Below are 22,576 nucleotides of genomic sequence, written 5' to 3'. Positions count from 1 at the left end.
AAGAGCAAGTTCTTTCTGTCGTAACTGACAATGCTTCAAATATGATAAGTCCTATTAAGCTAATGAATGAGAGTAATGATGGTGACCAGCAGCTAGAAGAACATTCTGGGTCCACAGACACAGAAATGTTTGAAATAGAGGAACACAGTATTGTAACTGAGGAGCAAACTGAAGTTGCTTCAGATGAACAGCAACATGATAGTTTAGATGATCTTGTTGAAACTGTGTCAATATGTTCTTTCATTCATCACATGCGCTGTGTTGTGCATACGCTACAGCTGGCTATAAGAAACAGTCTGCAAGAAGGACATGCTGCTGCACTGATTGGCAAGGTGAGAAAATTGGCTACTGTTGCCAGAACCCCTAAAGTTGACTCAATTTTGAAGAGACGTGCTGGAAAAGGGGCAATTATTGATCAAGCCACACGATGGGGCAGTACTTACTTAATGATTCAGCGCTTGGTTGAACTGAAAACCTTTCTTGTAGACATGGCTAACCCTCAACTGATGCTAAATGAAAGTCAGTGGAATCAGGTGACTGAGCTGGAAAAATTGCTAGAGCACCCATTTACAGTGACTAAAAAATTACAAGCAGAGGACTTAACTCCAGGTATTTTCTTAAAGGAGTGGAAGAACCTGATGTTTCGCCTGTCCCAAAGAGGAGGGTTAATTGCAAGTGGCATTGCTACATCAATGAAACGGAGAGAGGAGCTACTATTACAAAATAACATTCTTTTGGCAGCTGTTTATGTAGACCCAATGCATCGGATTCTTCTAGATGATCAACAGCTAAGTAAAGGAAAAGAAGCTCTGTTTGAAATAGCGGTAAGGATGAAAGGGTTGCAGAACAGTCAGGAGGAACAAGAAGAATTTGGTCGTCCTGCCACATCTTCACCCTCATCAACTGATGAAGAATTTAATTTCGAAAAATATTTGGATCACAAGGACCGTGCAAAGCGTTCCCGCATAGAAGAAGAGTCACCCCCATCAAGGAACACAGCCAGTACATTTCAGCAGAATTTTTCATGTGCACTAAAAGAAATTCAGAAATTTGACCGTTCATCAAAAATAACAGTGCAACAAGCGATTCCTCTGTATCCTGACATTGTCAGAGATGTTGCCCGAGTGGTTACAGCTTTGCCACCAACACAAGTTAGTGTAGAGAGGTTGTTCTCAAAATAATTAGATCAGATTTGAGGGCATCCATGAAGGAGGATCTGACAGAGGCAAAACTTTTTCTGAGGACAAATTTATAGATTTCTTCTTATTAACTGCATAAAAGTGTTTATTGCATATTTACTTACAGTTTAGAAAAGTTTATAAAAGTTATTTGCTATATTCTAATTGTATTCTAATAAATGTAGTTTTTGCTCTAAGTGGTCTGATTACTTATATGATGGTGAGAAACTGAATAAGCACGATGTTTAATATTTTACAACAGTAAATTTGTTGTTATGAATTGGCCATTTATGAAGGAGTCGGAGCCGGAGTCGGAGCCTGATAAAATCCAGGAGTTGGATAAAATCCAGGAGTCGGAGTCGCAACTGTGGCTTACCGACTCCACAGCCCTGATGCTGACTGCTGAGCCGTGAATCTAATCCTATCCTGTGTGATACTGACTGCTGAGCCGTGTATCTAATCCTCTCCTGTGTGATACTGACTGCTGAGCCGTGTATCTAATCCTCTCCTGTGTGATACTGACTGCTGAGCCGTGTATCTAATCCTCTCCTGTGTGATACTGACTGCTGAGCCGTGTATCTAATCCTCTCCTGTGTGATACTGACTGCTGAGCCGTGTATCTAATCCTCTCCTGTGTGATACTGACTGCTGAGCCGTGTATCTAATCCTATCCTGTGAGATACTGACTGCTGAGCCGTGTATCTAATCCTCTCCTGTGTGATGCCGACTGCTGAGCCGTGTATCTAATCCTCTCCTGTGTGATGCCGACTGCTGAGCCGTGTATCTAATCCTATCCTGTGTGATGTCTGCTGAGCTGTGTATCTAATCCTATCCTGTGTGATACTGACTGCTGAGCCGTGTATCTAATCCTTTCCTGTGTGGTACGGACTGCTGAGCCGTGTATCTAATCCTCTCCTGTGTGATACTGACTGCTGAGCCGTGTATCTAATCCTATCATGTGATAGTGTGTGCTGAGCCTTGTGTCTAATCTTCTCCTCTGTGATACTGACTGCTGAGCCGTGTATCTAATCCTATCCTGTGATAGTGTGTGCTGAGCTGTGTATCTAATCCTATCCTGTGTGATACGGACTGCTGAGCCGTGTATCTAATCCTCTCCTGTGATACTGACTGCTGAGCCGTGTATCTAATCCTATCCTGTGTGACACTGTCTGCTGAGCCGTGTATCTAATCCTCTCCTGTGTGATGCCGACTGCTGAGCTGTGTATCTAATCCTCTCCTGTGTGATACCGACTGCTGAGCAGTGTATCTAATCCTCTCCTGTGTGATGCCGACTGCTGAGCCGTGTATCTAATCCTCTCCTGTGTGATACCGACTGCTGAGACGTGTATCTAATCCTCTCCTGTGTGATACCGACTGCCGAGCCGTGTATCTAATCCTATCCTGTGTGATGCTGACTGCTGAGCCATGTATCTAATCCTATCCTGTGTGATACTGACTGCTGAGCTGTGTATCTAATCCTCTCCTGTGTGATACTGACTGCTGAGCAGTGTATCTAATCCTCCCGTGTGATGCTGACTGCTGAGCCGTGTATCTAATCCTATCCTGTGTGATACTGACTGCTGAGCCGTGTATCTAATCCTATCCTGTGTGATACTGACTGCTGAGCCGTGTATCTAATCCTCTCCTGTGTGATACTGACTGCTGAGCCGTGAATCTAATCCTATCCTGTGTGATACTGACTGCTGAGCCGTGTATCTAATCCTCTCCTGTGTGATACTGACTGCTGAGCCGTGTATCTAATCCTCTCCTGTGTGATACTGACTGCTGAGCCGTGTATCTAATCCTCTCCTGTGTGATACTGACTGCTGAGCCGTGTATCTAATCCTCTCCTGTGTGATACTGACTGCTGAGCCGTGTATCTAATCCTCTCCTGTGTGATACTGACTGCTGAGCCGTGTATCTAATCCTATCCTGTGAGATACTGACTGCTGAGCCGTGTATCTAATCCTCTCCTGTGTGATGCCGACTGCTGAGCCGTGTATCTAATCCTCTCCTGTGTGATGCCGACTGCTGAGCCGTGTATCTAATCCTATCCTGTGTGATGTCTGCTGAGCTGTGTATCTAATCCTATCCTGTGTGATACTGACTGCTGAGCCGTGTATCTAATCCTTTCCTGTGTGGTACGGACTGCTGAGCCGTGTATCTAATCCTCTCCTGTGTGATACTGACTGCTGAGCCGTGTATCTAATCCTATCATGTGATAGTGTGTGCTGAGCCTTGTGTCTAATCTTCTCCTCTGTGATACTGACTGCTGAGCCGTGTATCTAATCCTATCCTGTGATAGTGTGTGCTGAGCCGTGTATCTAATCCTATCCTGTGTGATACGGACTGCTGAGCCGTGTATCTAATCCTCTCCTGTGATACTGACTGCTGAGCCGTGTATCTAATCCTATCCTGTGTGACACTGTCTGCTGAGCCGTGTATCTAATCCTCTCCTGTGTGATGCCGACTGCTGAGCTGTGTATCTAATCCTCTCCTGTGTGATACCGACTGCTGAGCAGTGTATCTAATCCTCTCCTGTGTGATGCCGACTGCTGAGCCGTGTATCTAATCCTCTCCTGTGTGATACCGACTGCTGAGACGTGTATCTAATCCTCTCCTGTGTGATACCGACTGCCGAGCCGTGTATCTAATCCTATCCTGTGTGATGCTGACTGCTGAGCCATGTATCTAATCCTATCCTGTGTGATACTGACTGCTGAGCTGTGTATCTAATCCTCTCCTGTGTGATACTGACTGCTGAGCAGTGTATCTAATCCTCCCGTGTGATGCTGACTGCTGAGCCGTGTATCTAATCCTATTCTGTGTGATACTGACTGCTGAGCCGTGTATCTAATCCTCTCCTGTGTGATACTGACTGCTGAGCCGTGTATCTAATCCTCTCCTGTGTGATACTGACTGCTCAGCCGTGTATCTAATCCTCTCCTGTGTGATACTGACTGCTGAGCCGTGTATCTAATCCTATCCTGTGTGATACTGACTGCTGAGCCGTGTATCTAATCCTATCCTGTGTGATACGGACTGCTGAGCCGTGTATCTAATCCTCTGTGTGATACTGACTGCTGAGCCGTGTATCTAATCCTATCCTGTGTGATACTGACTGCTGAGCCGTGTATCTAATCCTATCCTGTGTGATACTGTCTGCTGAGCTGTGTATCTAATCCTAGAAAAAAAATCACAATGTTTCACTTTCCATTGTCTCAGCTTTATTAGCATCTAGAACCGTCCCTTTAACAGTCACTGTAGAGATTTAAAGGGGCGGCACATTGTAGATAAAGGTAAAGTTTAATTATTTTCAAAAATCTGCAGAGGTCATAGGGAAGGGGCATTCGTCTCCCAAAGGTGCAGCTCATGTACTTCTATACTGTATGTCAGAGGAGTCTGGTGGGGGAACAGAGGAGACTGGAGACACAGAGGACAGTGCGGTCTGGAGAGGGAACAGAGAAGGCTGGAAGGGGAACGGAGGAGTCTGGGGGGGGACGGGGGAGTCTGGGGGGGAACGGAGGAAGCTGGAGCGGGAACGGAGGAGTCTGGAGGGGGATCGGGGGAGTCTGGGGGGGGAACGGAGGAGTCTGGGGGGGGACGGAGGAGTCTGGGGGGGGGACGGGGGATCTGGGGGGGAACGGGAGGAGTCGGGGGGGAACGGGGATCTGGCGGGGAACGGGAGGAGTCTGGGGGGGAACGGGGGGAGTCTGGGGGGGAACGAAGGAGTCTGGAGGGGGAACAGGGGAGTCTGGAGGGGGAACGGGGGAGTCTGGGGGGAACGGGGGAGTCTGGGGGGGGAACGGGGGAGTCTGGGGGGGGAACGGAGGAAGCTGGAGGGGGAGCGAAGGAGTCGGGGGGAATGGGGGAGTCTGGGGGGGGAACGGAGGAAGCTGGAGGGGGAGCGAAGGAGTCTGGAGGGGGAACGGGAGGAGTCTGGGGGGGAACGGGGGATCTGGGGGGGAACGGAGGAAGCTGGAGGGGAAACAAAGGAGTCTAGAGGGGGAACGGGGGAGTCTGGGGGGGAACGGGGGAGTCTGGGGGGGAACGGAGGAAGCTGGAGGGGGAATAAAGGAGTCTGGAGGGGGAACGGGGGAGTCTGGAGGGGGGATGGAGGAAGCTGGAGGGGGAACGAAGGAGTCTGGAGGGGGAACGGAGGGGATCGGGGGAGTCTGGGGGGGATCGGGGGAGTCTGGAGGGAGATCGGGGGAGTCTGGGGGGGAACGGGGGATCTGGGGGGGAACGGGGGGAGTCTGGGGGGGGAAACGGAGGAGTCGGGGGGGAACGGAGGAGTCTGGGGGGGGAACGGGGGAGTCTGGGGGGGGAAACGGAGGAAGCTGGAGGGGGAACAAAGGAGTCTCGAGGGGGAACGGGGGAGTCTCGAGGGGGATCGGAGGAGTCTGGGGGGGGGGGGAGTCTGGATGGGGAAAACGGAGGAAGCTGGAGGGGGGGGGAGTCTGGATACAACTACGGCTCTATTCCCTGTGGATGGTTGCACTTGCTCATTACTGTTGCACTAACGGTAATTAAGGGCGCTGCTATTTTGGATCAACCGGAGAAAATGCAGAAATTAATCACAACACAATTACCACATGGAAAAAAAAAGATTTACAGAGGAGAAATGTCATCACAAATGTAAACAAAAGATAAAAAGAAACAGATGAAAAACTCATGAACCAGAGTGGAGGCGGCTGCACGTCTCGGAGAGCGAGGAGGTGCAGGGAAGAGACGGCTCCGGAGTGTGGCCTCACCGGGGGGAGCGCTCCTTCTTCTTCTTTCAGTCTTGGATTCTCGCATCAATCTCTATTTCTTTATTTTCAGCTGCTCCCTCCCTTCTAGGTCTTGTACTGGGGGTCTTATCCCGGATTTTACAGGGAGGTGACCCCCTTTGACCATTTCTTACTTTGTATCTTGTGACATTTTCTGTAGATCTCATTGGTTTTGTGCAGCGCCGCTCCGGTCACAAGGGACGTGACGCCCCCTCCGATCAGACACGTGGACGGGGATCAGAAATATTGTTTATGGCACAACCTCTTTAAGGCGACCACAACCGAGAGGAGTCGACAGAGCTTCTAATTACGGGGATCAGGTGCCATCTAATGAGCAGAATAAGAGCACGTATCGGGGGTCGAGACATCGGTGGATGGCGCCATCTTGTGCCCCACCAGTTCATTCCTACACTGGGTTACTTTTGGCACTCCGGAGACTTGGCAGACGCCCCGACAGTCGTCATCACGGCTTAAGAGGAATTATTCAGCAGCTCGTCCATCGTGAACCTCCGGAAGGCGATCTTCTCGCATGCGTCCTTTCCACATTCAAACAAGCAGGCGAAGGAGTGAGTGTCCTGGCACACCGCCAAGTCCGAGTACCCACTGGGACCCTCATTGATGATCCACGGTGGGGTCCAGCTGGACGGCACAAGGGGTGACTTATTCAAGTAGATTCCTAAGTCCACGCGCCCCCACCTGCAGGTAGGATGAGAGTAGAGCAGCCAGGACGTGGCATTATGGTTGAGGCGCGACTCTTCCCCGCCGTCTGCCTCGTCCTGGTGTGCCACTGGGGGCTGGTAGCTCACCACGCTGCCCTGACATCCGTGAGGCGGCTCACAGAGGCTTTTATTGTAGTGGGCATCTCCGAACTCCATAGACTGGTGGTTGCTGGTTGCCTCCACCCGGTAGTGCTGACTGGTCCTGGCACTGCAGTACAGGAGGTCGTTGCCGTCTCTGCACGCCACCTCGGCCACCTCACACTCCACCGTCTTCTGCCGCCACAGCCCGCTACCCTTGTGCCAGCTCTTACCGCGGTCGTCGCTGTAGAAGATAAAGGAGTGGGGCTTGGTCTTCCACGGGATGGGCAGGCCGCAGACACGGGAGTGGATGTAGTACAGGTACGCGGGCACGATCAACCTGCCCGACGGAGAACAGACGCCGTGACCGGGGCCCACCGCAAAGGTAGCACAGCTCTTCAGGTCCTCACCCAGAACCTCCTCCATCACGTCCTTTGGTAGACTCCACGATTTGCCGTGGTCGTGGCTGGTGACGTAGCAGAGCCGGGCAGCATTTCGGCCAGTTAAGATTTGTCTTAACTCAGAGATGTCGGTTTTCACACAAACGAAGAAGAGGAAGACTGTGTCGGTGGTGGGATCGTACAGCGGGCAGGGGTTCATGGTCCGGTGCCCCGGTAACTTGGCGTTTTCCACCGCCATCATCTCTTCCCACTAATGAGGCAAAACAGATGGAGAAGCTGGAAAGTCATAAGATCAGACATGGGGAAGACAACCTCTTCAGGTGTTACAACTCATACCTGCAACTCCAAGTACCTGCACCTCCCCATACCTACACCTCTCCGTGCAGCACCTCCCCATACCTACACCTCTCCGTGCTGCACCTCCCCATACCTACACATCTCCGTGCGGCAACTGCCCGTACCTGCACCTCCCCATACCTACACCTCTCCGTGCTGCACCTCCCCATACCTACACCTCTCCGTGCTGCACCTCCCCATACCTACACCTCTCCGTGCTGCACCTCCCCATACCTGTACCTCTCCATGCTGCACCTCCCCATACCTACACCTCTCCGTGCTGCACCTCCCCATACCTACACCTCTCCGTGCTGCACCTTCCCATACCTACACCTCTCCGTGCTGCACCTCCCCATACCTACACATCTCCGTGCGGCAACTGCCCGTACCTGCACCTCCCCATACCTACACCTCTCCGTGCTGCACCTCCCCATACCTGCACCTCCCCATACCTACACCTCCCCATACCTACACCTCCCTATACCTACACCTCTCCGTGCTGCACCTCCCCATACCTACACCTCTCCATGCTGCACCTCCCCATACCTACACCTCTCCGTGCGGCAACTGCCCATACCTGCACCTCCCCGTGCTGCACCTCCCCATACCTACACATCTCCGTGCTGCACCTCCCCATACCTACACATCTCCGTGCTGCACCTCCCCATACCTACACCTCTCCGTGCGGCAACTGCCCATACCTGCACCTCCCCGTGCTGCACCTCCCCATACCTACACCTCTCCGTGCGGCAACTGCCCGTACCTGCACCTCCCCGTGCTGCACCCGGCCTCGCCTCACCACCAGGTACAAGGCGTCCTGGTCAGCAGGGGACGAGCGCTTCTCCGCCAAGGCCAAGAAGATGGAAGGACCCGGGAGGAAGAGCAAAGCCGGGATACGATATGTGACCCCGCCAGGATCCTGCTGGTAGAGGGTCACCATGTCTGGAGAGAGCTCCGCCACCATGACTGTACCCGAACCTGGGAGACAGCGGGTACACAAGAATGACAGCCGAGAGCAACGGAGGGGTCAGAACCGAGCGATGATGCACACTGTATCTCATCCTAACTTTTCTGATACTGAGCTATGTATCTAATCCTCTCCTGTGTGATACTGACTGCTGAGCCATGTATCTAATCCTCTCCTGTGTGATACTGACTGCTGAGCCGTGTATCTAATCCTCCCCTGTGTGATACTGTCTGCTGAGCCGTGTGTCTAATCCTCTCCTGTGTGATAATGTCTGCTGAGCCGTGTATCTAATCCTCTCCTGTGTGATACTGACTGCTGAGCTGTGTATCTAATCCTCTCCTGTGTGATACTGACTGCTGAGCCGTGTATCTCATCCTCTCCTGTGTGATACTGACTGCTGAGCCGTGTATCTAATCCTCTCCTGTGTGATACTGACTGCTGAGCCGCGTATCTAATCCTATCCTGTGTGATACTGACTGCTGAGCCGTGTATCTAATCCCATCCTGTGTGATACTGACTGCTGAGCCGTGTATCTAATCCTATCCTGTGTGATACTGACTGCTGAGCCACGTATCTAATCCTATCCTGTATGATACTGACTGCTGAGCCGCATATCTAATCCTCTCCTGTGTGATACTGACTGCTGAGCCGGGTATCTAATCCTCTCCTGTGTGATACTGACTGCTGAGCCGTGTATCTAATCCTATCCTGTGTGATACTGACTGCTGAGCCGTGTATCTAATCCTCTCCTGTGTGATACTGACTGCTGAGCCGCGTATCTAATCCTCTCCTGTGTGATACTGACTGCTGAGCCGGGTATCTAATCCTCTCCTGTGTGATACTGACTGCTGAGCCGTGTATCTAATCCTATCCTGTGTGATACTGACTGCTGAGCCGTGTATCTAATCCTCTCCTGTGTGATACTGACTGCTGAGCCGTGTATCTAATCATAGAATCATAGAATCATAGAGTTGGAAGGGACCTCCTGGGCCATCTGGTCCAACCCCCTGCTCAAAGCAGGATTCGCTAAATCATCCCAGTCAGATGTCTGTCCAGCCTCTGTTTGAAGACTTCCATTGAAGGAGAACTCACCACTTCTCGTGGCAGCCTGTTCCACTCATTGATCACTCTAACTATCAAAAAGTTTTTTCTAATATCTAATCTGTGTCTCTTCCCATTCAGTTTCATCCCATTGCTTCTAGTCTTTCCTTGTGCAAATGAGAATAAAGTTGATCCTTCTACAATGTGACAGCCCTTTAGATATTTGTAGACAGCTATTAAGTCTCCTCTCAGTCTTCTCTTTTGCAAACTAAACATTCCCAAATCCTGCAACCTTTCCTCATAAGACAGGGTTTGCAGACCGGTCACCATTCTGGTCGCTCTTTTCTGAACTTGCTCCAGTTTGTTGATGTCTTTTTTAAAATGTGGTGCCCAAAACTGGACACAATATTCCAGATGAGGTCTGACCAAAGAGGAGTAGAGGGAAATAATGACTTCACGTGATCTAGACTGTATGCTTCTGTTAATACATCCTAGAATTGCATTTGCCTTTTTTGCTGCTGCATCACACTGTTGACTCATATTCAGTCTGTGATCTATTAGTATACCCAAGTCTTTTTCACATGTGCTGTCACTTAGCCCTATTCCTCCCATTCTATATATGCTTTTTTCATTTTTATTGCCCAGATGTAGTACTTTGCATTTCTCCCTGTTAAAAACCATTCTGTTAGTTGCTGCCCACTTCTCCAGTTTATTTAAATCTTTTTGAATCCTCTCTCTCTTCTCTAGTATTAGCTATTCCTCCTAGCTTTGTGTCATCAGCAAATTTAATCAGTTTACCCTCAATTCCTTCATCTAAATCGTTGATAAAGATGTTGAACAATACAGGGCCCAGGACAGAGCCCTGTGGTATGAGACATTCTTCCAACTGGATGTGCAGCCATTTACGACCACTCTCTGGGTCCGATCACTAAGCCAGTTATGAATCCACCTAACAGTTGCCTTGTCCATTCCATACTTAGTCATTTTTTCAATAAGGATTGTATGAGAGACTTTGTCAAATGCTTTGCTGAAGTCAAGATATACTATATCTACAGCATTTCCTTGATCCACCCAATCAGTGATACCGTCATAGAAGGAAATTAAGTTAGTCTGACATGACTTATTAGTTACAAACCCATGCTGACTCTGTTTAATCACTTCATTCTTATCCAGGTATTGATTAATCCTATCCTGTGTGATACTGACTGCTGAGGCATGTATCTAATCCTATCCTGTGTGATACTGACTGCTGAGCCGTGTATCTAATCCTATCCTGTGTGATACTGTCTGCTGAGCCGCGTATCTAATCCTCTCCTGTGTGATACTGACTGCTGAGCCGGGTATTTCATCCTCTCCTGTGATACTGACTGCTGAGCCGTGTATCTAATCCTCTCCTGTGTGATACTGACTGCTGAGCCGTGTATCTAATCCTATCCTGTGTGATACTGACTGCTGAGCAGTGTATCTAATCCTCTCCTGTGTGATACTGACTGCTGAACCGGGTATCTAATCCTCTCCTGTGTGATACTGTCTGCTGAGCCGTGTATCTAATCCTATCCTGTGTGATACTGACTGCTGAGCCGTGTATCTAATCCTCTCCTGTGTGATACTGACTGCTGAGCCGTGTATCTAAACCTATCCTGTGTGATACTGACTGCTGAGCCGTGTATCTAATCCTATCCTTTGTGATACTGACTGCTGAGCCACGTATCTAATCCTATCCTGTATGATACTGACTGCTGAGCCGCATATCTAATCCTCTCCTGTGTGATACTGACTGCTGAGCCGGGTATCTAAACCTCTCCTGTGTGATACTGACTGCTGAGCCGTGTATCTAATCCTATCCTGTGTGATACTGTCTGCTGAGCCGTGTATCTAATCCTATCCTGTGTGATACTGACTGCTGAGCCACGTATCTAATCCTATCCTGTATGATACTGACTGCTGAGCCGCATATCTAATCCTCTCCTGTGTGATACTGACTGCTGAGCCGGGTATCTAATCCTCTCCTGTGTGATACTGACTGCTGAGCCGTGTATCTAATCCTATCCTTTGTGATACTGACTGCTGAGCCGTGTATCTAATCCTATCCTGTGTGATACTGACTGCTGAGCCGCGTATCTAATCCTATCCTGTATGATACTGACTGCTGAGCCGCATATCTAATCCTCTCCTGTGTGATACTGACTGCTGAGCCGGGTATCTAATCCTCTCCTGTGTGATACTGACTGCTGAGCCGTGTATCTAATCCTATCCTGTGTGATACTGACTGCTGAGCCGTGTATCTAATCCTCTCCTGTGTGATACTGACTGCTGAGCCGTGTATCTAATCCTCTCCTGTGTGATACTGACTGCTGAGGCGTGTATCTAATCCTATCCTGTGTGATACTGACTGCTGAGCCGTGTATCTAATCCTATCCTGTGTGATACTGTCTACTGAGCCGCGTATCTAATCCTCTCCTGTGTGATACTGACTGCTGAGCCGGGTATCTAATCCTCTCCTGTGATACTGACTGCTGAGCCGTGTATCTAATCCTCTCCTGTGTGATACTGACTGCTGAGCCGTGTATCTAATCCTATGTGATACTGACTGCTGAGCAGTGTATCTAATCCTCTCCTGTGTGATACTGACTGCTGAGCCGGGTATCTAATCCTCTCCTGTGTGATACTGTCTGCTGAGCCGTGTATCTAATCCTATCCTGTGTGATACTGACTGCTGAGCCGTGTATCTAATCCTCTCCTGTGTGATACTGACTGCTGAGCCGTGTATCTAAACCTATCCTGTGTGATACTGACTGCTGAGCCGTGTATCTAATCCTATCCTTTGTGATACTGTCTGCTGAGCCATGTATCTAATCCCATCCTGTGTGATACTGTCTGCTGAGCCGTGTATCTAATCCTATCCTGTGTGATACTGTCTGCTGAGCCGTGTATCTAATCCTATCTTGTGTGATACTGACTGCTGAGCCGTGTATCTAATCCTATCCTGTGTGATACTGACTGTTGAGCTGTGTATCTAATCCTATCCTGTGTGATACTGACTGCTGAGCCGTGTATCTAATCCTATCCTGTGTGATACTGACTGCTGAGCCGTGTATCTAATCCTCTCCTGTGTGATACTGACTGCTGAGCCGGGTATCTAATCCTCTCCTGTGTGATACTGTCTGCTGAGCCGTGTATCTAATCCTATCCTGTGTGATACTGACTGCTGAGCCGTGTATCTAATCCTCTCCTGCGTGATACTGACGGCTGAGCCGTGTATCTAAACCTATCATGTGTGATACTGACTGCTGAGCCGTGTATCTAATCCTATCCTTTGTGATACTGTCTGCTGAGCCGTGTATCTAATCCTATCCTGTGTGATACTGACTGCTGAGCCGTGTATCTAATCCTCTCCTGTGTGATACTGACTGCTGAGCCGTGTATCTAAACCTATCCTGTGTGATACTGACTGCTGAGCCGTGTATCTAATCCTATCCTTTGTGATACTGACTGCTGAGCCGTGTATCCAATCCTATCCTGTGTGATACTGACTGTTGAGCTGTGTATCTAATCCTATCCTGTGTGATACTGACTGCTGAGCCATGTATCTAATCCTATCCTGTGTGATACTGACTGCTGAGCCGTGTATCTAATCCTTTCCTGTGTGATACTGACTGCTGAGCCGGGTATCTAATCCTCTCCTGTGTGATACTGTCTGCTGAGCCGTGTATCTAATCCTATCCTGTGTGATACTGACTGCTGAGCCGTGTATCTAATCCTCTCCTGTGTGATACTGACTGCTGAGCCGTGTATCTAAACCTATCCTGTGTGATACTGACTGCTGAGCCGTGTATCTAATCCTATCCTGTGTGATACTGACTGCTGAGCCGTGTATCTAATCCTATCCTGTGTGATACTGACTGCTGAGCAGTGTATCTAATCCTCTCCTGTGTGATACTGACTGCTGAGCCGGGTATCTAATCCTCTCCTGTGTGATACTGTCTGCTGAGCCGTGTATCTAATCCTATCCTGTGTGATACTGACTGCTGAGCCGTGTATCTAATCCTCTCCTGTGTGATACTGACTGCTGAGCCGTGTATCTAAACCTATCCTGTGTGATACTGACTGCTGAGCCGTGTATCTAATCCTATCCTTTGTGATACTGACTGCTGAGCCACGTATCTAATCCTATCCTGTATGATACTGACTGCTGAGCCGCATATCTAATCCTCTCCTGTGTGATACTGACTGCTGAGCCGGGTATCTAATCCTCTCCTGTGTGATACTGACTGCTGAGCCGTGTATCTAATCCTATCCTGTGTGATACTGTCTGCTGAGCCATGTATCTAATCCTCTCCTGTGTGATACTGACTGCTGAGCCGTGTATCTAATCCTCTCCTGTGTGATACTGACTGCTGAGGCGTGTATCTAATCCTATCCTGTGTGATACTGACTGCTGAGCCGTGTATCTAATCCTATCCTGTGTGATACTGTCTACTGAGCCGCGTATCTAATCCTCTCCTGTGTGATACTGACTGCTGAGCCGGGTATCTAATCCTCTCCTGTGATACTGACTGCTGAGCCGTGTATCTAATCCTCTCCTGTGTGATACTGACTGCTGAGCCATGTATCAAATCCTATGTGATACTGACTGCTGAGCAGTGTATCTAATCCTCTCCTGTGTGATACTGACTGCTGAGCCGGGTATCTAATCCTCTCCTGTGTGATACTGTCTGCTGAGCCATGTATCTAATCCTATCCTGTGTGATACTGACTGCTGAGCCGTGTATCTAATCCTCTCCTGTGTGATACTGACTGCTGAGCCGTGTATCTAAACCTATCCTGTGTGATACTGACTGCTGAGCCGTGTATCTAATCCTATCCTGTGTGATACTGACTGTTGAGCTGTGTATCTAATCCTATCCTGTGTGATACTGACTGCTGAGCCATGTATCTAATCCTATCCTGTGTGATACTGACTGCTGAGCTGTGTATCTAATCCTTTCCTGTGTGATACTGACTGCTGAGCCGGGTATCTAATCCTCTCCTGTGTGATACTGTCTGCTGAGCCGTGTATCTAATCCTATCCTGTGTGATACTGACTGCTGAGCCGTGTATCTAATCCTCTCCTGTGTGATACTGACTGCTGAGCCGTGTATCTAAACCTATCCTGTGTGATACTGACTGCTGAGCCGTGTATCTAATCCTATCCTGTGTGATACTGACTGCTGAGCCGTGTATCTAATCCTATCCTGTGTGATACTGACTGCTGAGCAGTGTATCTAATCCTCTCCTGTGTGATACTGACTGCTGAGCCGGGTATCTAATCCTCTCCTGTGTGATACTGTCTGCTGAGCCGTGTATCTAATCCTATCCTGTGTGATACTGACTGCTGAGCCGTGTATCTAATCCTCTCCTGTGTGATACTGACTGCTGAGCCGTGTATCTAAACCTATCCTGTGTGATACTGACTGCTGAGCCGTGTATCTAATCCTATCCTTTGTGATACTGACTGCTGAGCCACGTATCTAATCCTATCCTGTATGATACTGACTGCTGAGCCGCATATCTAATCCTCTCCTGTGTGATACTGACTGCTGAGCCGGGTATCTAATCCTCTCCTGTGTGATACTGACTGCTGAGCCGTGTATCTAATCCTATCCTGTGTGATACTGTCTGCTGAGCCATGTATCTAATCCTCTCCTGTGTGATACTGACTGCTGAGCCGTGTATCTAATCCTCTCCTGTGTGATACTGACTGCTGAGGCGTGTATCTAATCCTATCCTGTGTGATACTGACTGCTGAGCCGTGTATCTAATCCTATCCTGTGTGATACTGTCTACTGAGCCGCGTATCTAATCCTCTCCTGTGTGATACTGACTGCTGAGCCGGGTATCTAATCCTCTCCTGTGATACTGATTGCTGAGCCGTGTATCTAATCCTCTCCTGTGTGATACTGACTGCTGAGCCGTGTATCTAATCCTATGTGATACTGACTGCTGAGCAGTGTATCTAATCCTCTCCTGTGTGATACTGACTGCTGAGCCGGGTATCTAATCCTCTCCTGTGTGATACTGTCTGCTGAGCCGTGTATCTAATCCTATCCTGTGTGATACTGACTGCTGAGCCGTGTATCTAATCCTCTCCTGTGTGATACTGACTGCTGAGCCGTGTATCTAAACCTATCCTGTGTGATACTGACTGCTGAGCCGTGTATCTAATCCTATCCTTTGTGATACTGTCTGCTGAGCCGTGTATCTAATCCCATCCTGTGTGATACTGTCTGCTGAGCCGTGTATCTAATCCTATCCTGTGTGATACTGTCTGCTGAGCCGTGTATCTAATCCTATCCTGTGTGATACTGACTGCTGAGCCGTGTATCTAATCCTATCCTGTGTGATACTGACTGTTGAGCTGTGTATCTAATCCTATCCTGTGTGATACTGACTGCTGAGCCGTGTATCTAATCCTATCCTGTGTGATACTGACTGCTGAGCCGTGTATCTAATCCTCTCCTGTGTGATACTGACTGCTGAGCCGGGTATCTAATCCTCTCCTGTGTGATACTGTCTGCTGAGCCGTGTATCTAATCCTATCCTGTGTGATACTGACTGCTGAGCCGTGTATCTAATCCTCTCCTGTGTGATACTGACTGCTGAGCCGTGTATCTAAACCTATCCTGTGTGATACTGACTGCTGAGCCGTGTATCTAATCCTATCCTTTGTGATACTGTCTGCTGAGCCGTGTATCTAATCCTATCCTGTGTGATACTGACTGTTGAGCCGTGTATCTAATCCTCTCCTGTGTGATACTGACTGCTGAGCCGTGTATCTAAACCTATCCTGTGTGATACTGACTGCTGAGCCGTGTATCTAATCCTATCCTTTGTGATACTGACTGCTGAGCCGTGTATCTAATCCTATCCTGTGTGATACTGACTGTTGAGCTGTGTATCTAATCCTATCCTGTGTGATACTGACTGCTGAGCCGTGTATCTAATCCTATCCTGTGATACTGACTGCTGAGCCGTGTATCTAATCCTCTCCTGTGTGATACTGACTGCTGAGCCGGGTATCTAATCCTCTCCTGTGTGATACTGTCTGCTGAGCCGTGTATCTAATCATATCCTGTGTGATACTGACTGCTGAGCCATGTATCTAATCCTCTCCTGTGTGATACTGACTGCTGAGCCGTGTATCTAAACCTATCCTGTGTGATACTGACTGCTGAGCCGTGTATCTAATCCTATCCTTTGTGATACTGTCTGTTGAGCCGTGTATCTAATCCCATCCTGTGTGATACTGTCTGCTGAGCCGTGTATCTAATCCTATCCTGTGTGATACTGTCTGCTGAGCCGTGTATCTAATCCTATCCTGTGTGATACTGACTGCTGAGCCGTGTATCTAATCCTATCCTGTGTGATACTGACTGTTGAGCTGTGTATCTAATTCTAATCCTATCCTGTGTGATACTGACTGCTGAGCCGTGTATCTAATCCCATCCTGTGTGATACTGACTGCTGAGCCGTGTATCTAATCCTATCCTGTGTGATACTGTCTGCTGAGCCGTGTATCTAATCCTATCCTGTGTGATACTGACTGCTGAGCCGTGTATCTAATCCTATCCTGTGTGATACTGACTGTTGAGCTGTGTATCTAATCCTATCCTGTGTTATACTGACTGCTGAGCCGTGTATCTAATCCTATCCTGTGTGATACTGTCTGCTGAGCCGTGTATCTAATCCTATCCTGTGTGATACTGACTGCTGAGCTGTGTATCTAATCCTATCCTGTGTGATACTGTCTGCTGAGTCGTGTATCTAATCCTATCCTGTGTGATACTGTCTGCTGAGCCGTGTATCTAATCCTCTCCTGTGTGATACTGACTGTTGAGCTGTGTATCTAATCCTATCCTGTGTGATACTGACTGCTGAGCCGTGTATCTAATCCTATCCTGTGTGATACTGACTGTTGAGCTGTGTATCTAATCCTATCCTGTGTGATACTGACTGCTGAGCCGTGTATCTAATCCTATCCTGTGTGATACTGTCTGCTCAGCCGTGTATCTAATCCTATCCTGTGTGATACTGACTGCTGAGCTGTGTGTCTAATCCTCTCCTGTGTGATACTGTCTGCTGAGCCGTGTATCTAATCCTATCCTGTGTGATAATGACTGCTGAGCCGGGTATCTAATCCTCTCCTGTGTGATACTGACTGCTGAGCCGTGTATCTAAACCTATCCTGTGTGATACTGACTGCTGAGCCGTGTATCTAATCCTATCCTTTGTGATACTGTCTGCTGAGCCGTGTATCTAATCCCATTCTGTGTGATACTGTCTGCTGAGCCGTGTATCTAATCCTATCCTGTGTGATACTGTCTGCTGAGCTGTGTATCTAATCCTATCCTGTGTGATACTGACTGCTGAGCCATGTATCTAATCCTATCCTGTGTGATACTGACTGTTGAGCTGTGTATCTAATCCTATCCTGTGTGATACTGACTGCTGAGCCGTGTATCTAATCCCATCCTGTGTGATACTGACTGCTGAGCCGTGTATCTAATCCTATCCTGTGTGATACTGTCTGCTGAGCCGTGTATCTAATCCTATCCTGTGTGATACTGACTGCTGAGCCGTGTATCTAATCCTATCCTGTGTGATACTGACTGTTGAGCTGTGTATCTAATCCTATCCTGTGTGATACTGACTGCTGAGCCGTGTATCTAATCCCATCCTGTGTGATACTGACTGCTGAGCCGTGTATCTAATCCTATCCTGTGTGATACTGTCTGCTGAGCCGTGTATCTAATCCTATCCTGTGTGATACTGACTGCTGAGCCGTGTATCTAATCCTATCCTGTGTGATACTGTCTGCTGAGCCGTGTATCTAATCCTATCCTGTGTGATACTGACTGCTGAGCCGTGTATCTAATCCTATCCTGTGTGATACTGACTGCTGAGCCGTGTATCTAATCCTATCCTGTGTGATACTGTCTGCTGAGCCGTGTATCTAATCCTATCCTGTGTGATACTGACTGCTGAGCCGTGTATCTAATCCTATCCTGTGATACTGACTGCTGAGCCGTGTATCTAATCCTATCCTGTGTGATACTGACTGCTGAGCCGTGTATCTAATCCTCTCCTGTGTGATACTGAATGCTGAGCCGTGTATCTAATCCTATCCTGTGTGATACTGTCTGCTCAGCCGTGTATCTAATCATATCCTGTGTGATACTGACTGCTGAGCCGTGTATCTAATCCTATCCTGTGTGATACTGACTGTTGAGCTGTGTATCTAATTCTAATCCTATCCTGTGTGATACTGACTGCTGAGCCGTGTATCTAATCCCATCCTGTGTGATACTGACTGCTGAGCCGTGTATCTAATCCTATCCTGTGTGATACTGTCTGCTGAGCCGTGTATCTAATCCTATCCTGTGTGATACTGACTGCTGAGCCGTGTATCTAATCCTATCCTGTGTGATACTGACTGTTGAGCTGTGTATCTAATCCTATCCTGTGTTATACTGACTGCTGAGCCGTGTATCTAATCCTATCCTGTGTGATACTGTCTGCTGAGCCGTGTATCTAATCCTATCCTGTGTGATACTGACTGCTGAGCTGTGTATCTAATCCTATCCTGTGTGATACTGTCTGCTGAGTCGTGTATCTAATCCTATCCTGTGTGATACTGTCTGCTGAGCCGTGTATCTAATCCTCTCCTGTGTGATACTGACTGTTGAGCTGTGTATCTAATCCTATCCTGTGTGATACTGACTGCTGAGCCGTGTATCTAATCCTATCCTGTGTGATACTGACTGTTGAGCTGTGTATCTAATCCTATCCTGTGTGATACTGACTGCTGAGCCGTGTATCTAATCCTATCCTGTGTGATACTGTCTGCTCAGCCGTGTATCTAATCCTATCCTGTGTGATACTGACTGCTGAGCTGTGTGTCTAATCCTCTCCTGTGTGATACTGTCTGCTGAGCCGTGTATCTAATCCTATCCTGTGTGATAATGACTGCTGAGCCGGGTATCTAATCCTCTCCTGTGTGATACTGACTGCTGAGCCGTGTATCTAAACCTATCCTGTGTGATACTGACTGCTGAGCCGTGTATCTAATCCTATCCTTTGTGATACTGTCTGCTGAGCCGTGTATCTAATCCCATTCTGTGTGATACTGTCTGCTGAGCCGTGTATCTAATCCTATCCTGTGTGATACTGTCTGCTGAGCTGTGTATCTAATCCTATCCTGTGTGATACTGACTGCTGAGCCATGTATCTAATCCTATCCTGTGTGATACTGACTGTTGAGCTGTGTATCTAATCCTATCCTGTGTGATACTGACTGCTGAGCCGTGTATCTAATCCCATCCTGTGTGATACTGACTGCTGAGCCGTGTATCTAATCCTATCCTGTGTGATACTGTCTGCTGAGCCGTGTATCTAATCCTATCCTGTGTGATACTGACTGCTGAGCCGTGTATCTAATCCTATCCTGTGTGATACTGACTGTTGAGCTGTGTATCTAATCCTATCCTGTGTGATACTGACTGCTGAGCCGTGTATCTAATCCCATCCTGTGTGATACTGACTGCTGAGCCGTGTATCTAATCCTATCCTGTGTGATACTGTCTGCTGAGCCGTGTATCTAATCCTATCCTGTGTGATACTGACTGCTGAGCCGTGTATCTAATCCTATCCTGTGTGATACTGTCTGCTGAGCCGTGTATCTAATCCTATCCTGTGTGATACTGACTGCTGAGCCGTGTATCTAATCCTATCCTGTGTGATACTGACTGCTGAGCCGTGTATCTAATCCTATCCTGTGTGATACTGTCTGCTGAGCCGTGTATCTAATCCTATCCTGTGTGATACTGACTGCTGAGCCGTGTATCTAATCCTATCCTGTGATACTGACTGCTGAGCCGTGTATCTAATCCTATCCTGTGTGATACTGACTGCTGAGCCGTGTATCTAATCCTCTCCTGTGTGATACTGAATGCTGAGCCGTGTATCTAATCCTATCCTGTGTGATACTGTCTGCTCAGCCGTGTATCTAATCATATCCTGTGTGATACTGACTGCTGAGCTGTGTGTCTAATCCTCTAGCATTCTTTATGCTGTATCTAAGCCCCTGCTGTGATACTCCGCAGCCCCCTCTATGACATGTACACAGCTGTTGGCTTCTCACCTCCTCCTTTCCTGCGGACTGTTCCGAGTTACAGCAGTAGACGATAAGTCAGCTGGTCAGAGGTGTCACTGCCTCAGGAGCCGACCGCCATGTTTCCGGAGTCCATAACACACGGAATGTTAGGTTGAGACGCAGCAAACATGGCGCCTGCAGTGATCGACAGACAAACAGCAGCGCCTCTGGTGGTGAGAAGCTGAAGATGTCACGTGACTCAGCAACGCCAATAGATAGGAGACAGGAGCGGCATCACTGACAGGAACATGTGGTCACATCGCCATCTGGTGGCCGCCGCTGGGACAGCAAGCATTGCCTTTCAGATTTATAGATAGCGCTGTCATATACTGCAGCGTTGTACACAGAGAAGATAGACTTCAAAAACTTTTATGTTTGATGCTGTAAATTGCCAAATTTGTAGTTGAAAATGTAGTGTGGCACAGCCAAAAGTTTTACCATAACCAGGTTCCCCGCATCTTGTTCCCACATGCTTTATGCCTCCATTAGCCCTCTGTATCTGTACTGTTACATACTTAACATTATGGCTGGTCCATACAATCAGAGCAACTGTTACCACCCACCTTTCGTGTCTCCCTCTTTCCTCATAGACTGTAAGCTTGCGAGCAGGGCCCTCACTCCTCTTGGTATCTGTTATGATCTATGTGATTATTGTTATGCTGTAATGTCTATTGTCTGTACAAATCCCCTCTGAAATGTAAAGTGCTGCGGAATATGTCGGCGCTATAGAAATAAAATGTATCATTATTATTATAGTCAATTTTATTATCACGTGTGGCTACACCCCATTGGCTAAGTGTTGCAGCTTTGTTATTTTCTCAAGTGTTGTTAACAGAGGAAAAAAACTTTTATTATCCTGTAGTTTCTGTATGCTGGAGCCGGGGGCGCTGTTTTACGATCGTTCTTTGTGACTATCAGGAAACGGACGGAAAGTGGAAGTGTCACACGGGGCCGGCCGCACGCAGGAACCTCACATGGGAACGATATACGGGGCCGGCCGCACGCGGGAACCTCACACGGGAACGATACACGGGGCCGGCCGCACGCGGGAACCACACACGGGAACGATACACGGGGCCGGCCGCACGCGGGAACCACACACGGGAACGATACACGGGGCCGGCCGCACGTGGGAACCTCACACGGGAACGATACACGGGGCCGGCCGCACGTGGGAACCTCACACGGGAACGATACACGGGGCCGGCCGCACGCGGGAACCTCACACGGGAACGATACACGGGGCCGGCCGCACGTGGGAACCTCACACGGGAACGATACACGGGGCCGGCCGCACGCGGGAACCTCACACGGGAACGATACACGGGGCCGGCCGCACGTGGGAACCTCACACGGGAACGATACACGGGGCCGGCCGCACGTGGGAACCTCACACGGGAACGATACACGGGGCCGGCCGCACGCGGGAACCTCACACGGGAACGATACACGGGGCCGGCCGCACGTGGGAACCTCACACGGGAACGATACACGGGGCCGGCCGCACGCGGGAACCTCACACGGGAACGATACACGGGGCCGGCCGCACGCGGGAACCACACACGGGAACGATACACGGGGCCGGCCGCACGTGGGAACCTCACACGGGAACGATACACGGGGCCGGCCGCACGTGGGAACCTCACACGGGAACGATACACGGGGCCGGCCGCACGCGGGAACCTCACACGGGAACGATACACGGGGCCGGCCGCACGTGGGAACCTCACACGGGAACGATACACGGGGCCGGCCGCACGCGGGAACCTCACACGGGAACGATACACGGGGCCGGCCGCACGTGGGAACCTCACACGGGAACGATACACGGGGCCGGCCGCACGTGGGAACCTCACACGGGAACGACACACGGGGCCGGCCGCACGCGGGAAC

General features: G+C 49.1%; 1 protein-coding gene across 3 annotated transcripts; it reads right to left on the bottom strand.

Annotated features, from left to right (window-relative positions):
- Window positions 1-4,382: 4,382 nt before the first annotated feature.
- On the bottom strand, window positions 4,383-20,808 carry NEU3 (neuraminidase 3). Of its 3 annotated transcripts, XM_073548525.1 has the most exons (3): window positions 20,672-20,808; window positions 8,248-8,462; window positions 4,383-7,398 (listed from the first exon to the last, which is right to left on the bottom strand). In XM_073548525.1, the coding sequence occupies exons 2-3, from the start codon at window positions 8,446-8,448 to the stop codon at window positions 6,421-6,423; spliced, it is 1,179 nt and encodes a 392-aa protein (XP_073404626.1). In that variant the 5' UTR covers window positions 8,449-8,462; window positions 20,672-20,808; the 3' UTR covers window positions 4,383-6,420. The 3 variants fall into 3 exon arrangements, with proteins under 3 accessions (XP_073404626.1, XP_073404627.1, XP_073404628.1); XM_073548526.1 differs by lacking the exon at window positions 20,672-20,808 and having other exon boundaries at window positions 8,248-9,728; XM_073548527.1 differs by lacking the exons at window positions 8,248-8,462; window positions 20,672-20,808 and adding an exon at window positions 8,062-8,136.
- Between the last annotated feature and the right edge of the window lie 1,768 nt (window positions 20,809-22,576).

This window comes from Dendrobates tinctorius, unplaced genomic scaffold, assembly GCF_039654945.1.
Source record: "Dendrobates tinctorius isolate UK_male_01 unplaced genomic scaffold, ASM3965494v1 ptg000157l, whole genome shotgun sequence".
In the NCBI taxonomy this organism is placed as follows: Eukaryota; Metazoa; Chordata; class Amphibia; order Anura; family Dendrobatidae; genus Dendrobates; species Dendrobates tinctorius.
Note: the sequence above shows the minus strand (reverse complement) of the source record. Positions and strands in the feature narration are given on the sequence as shown.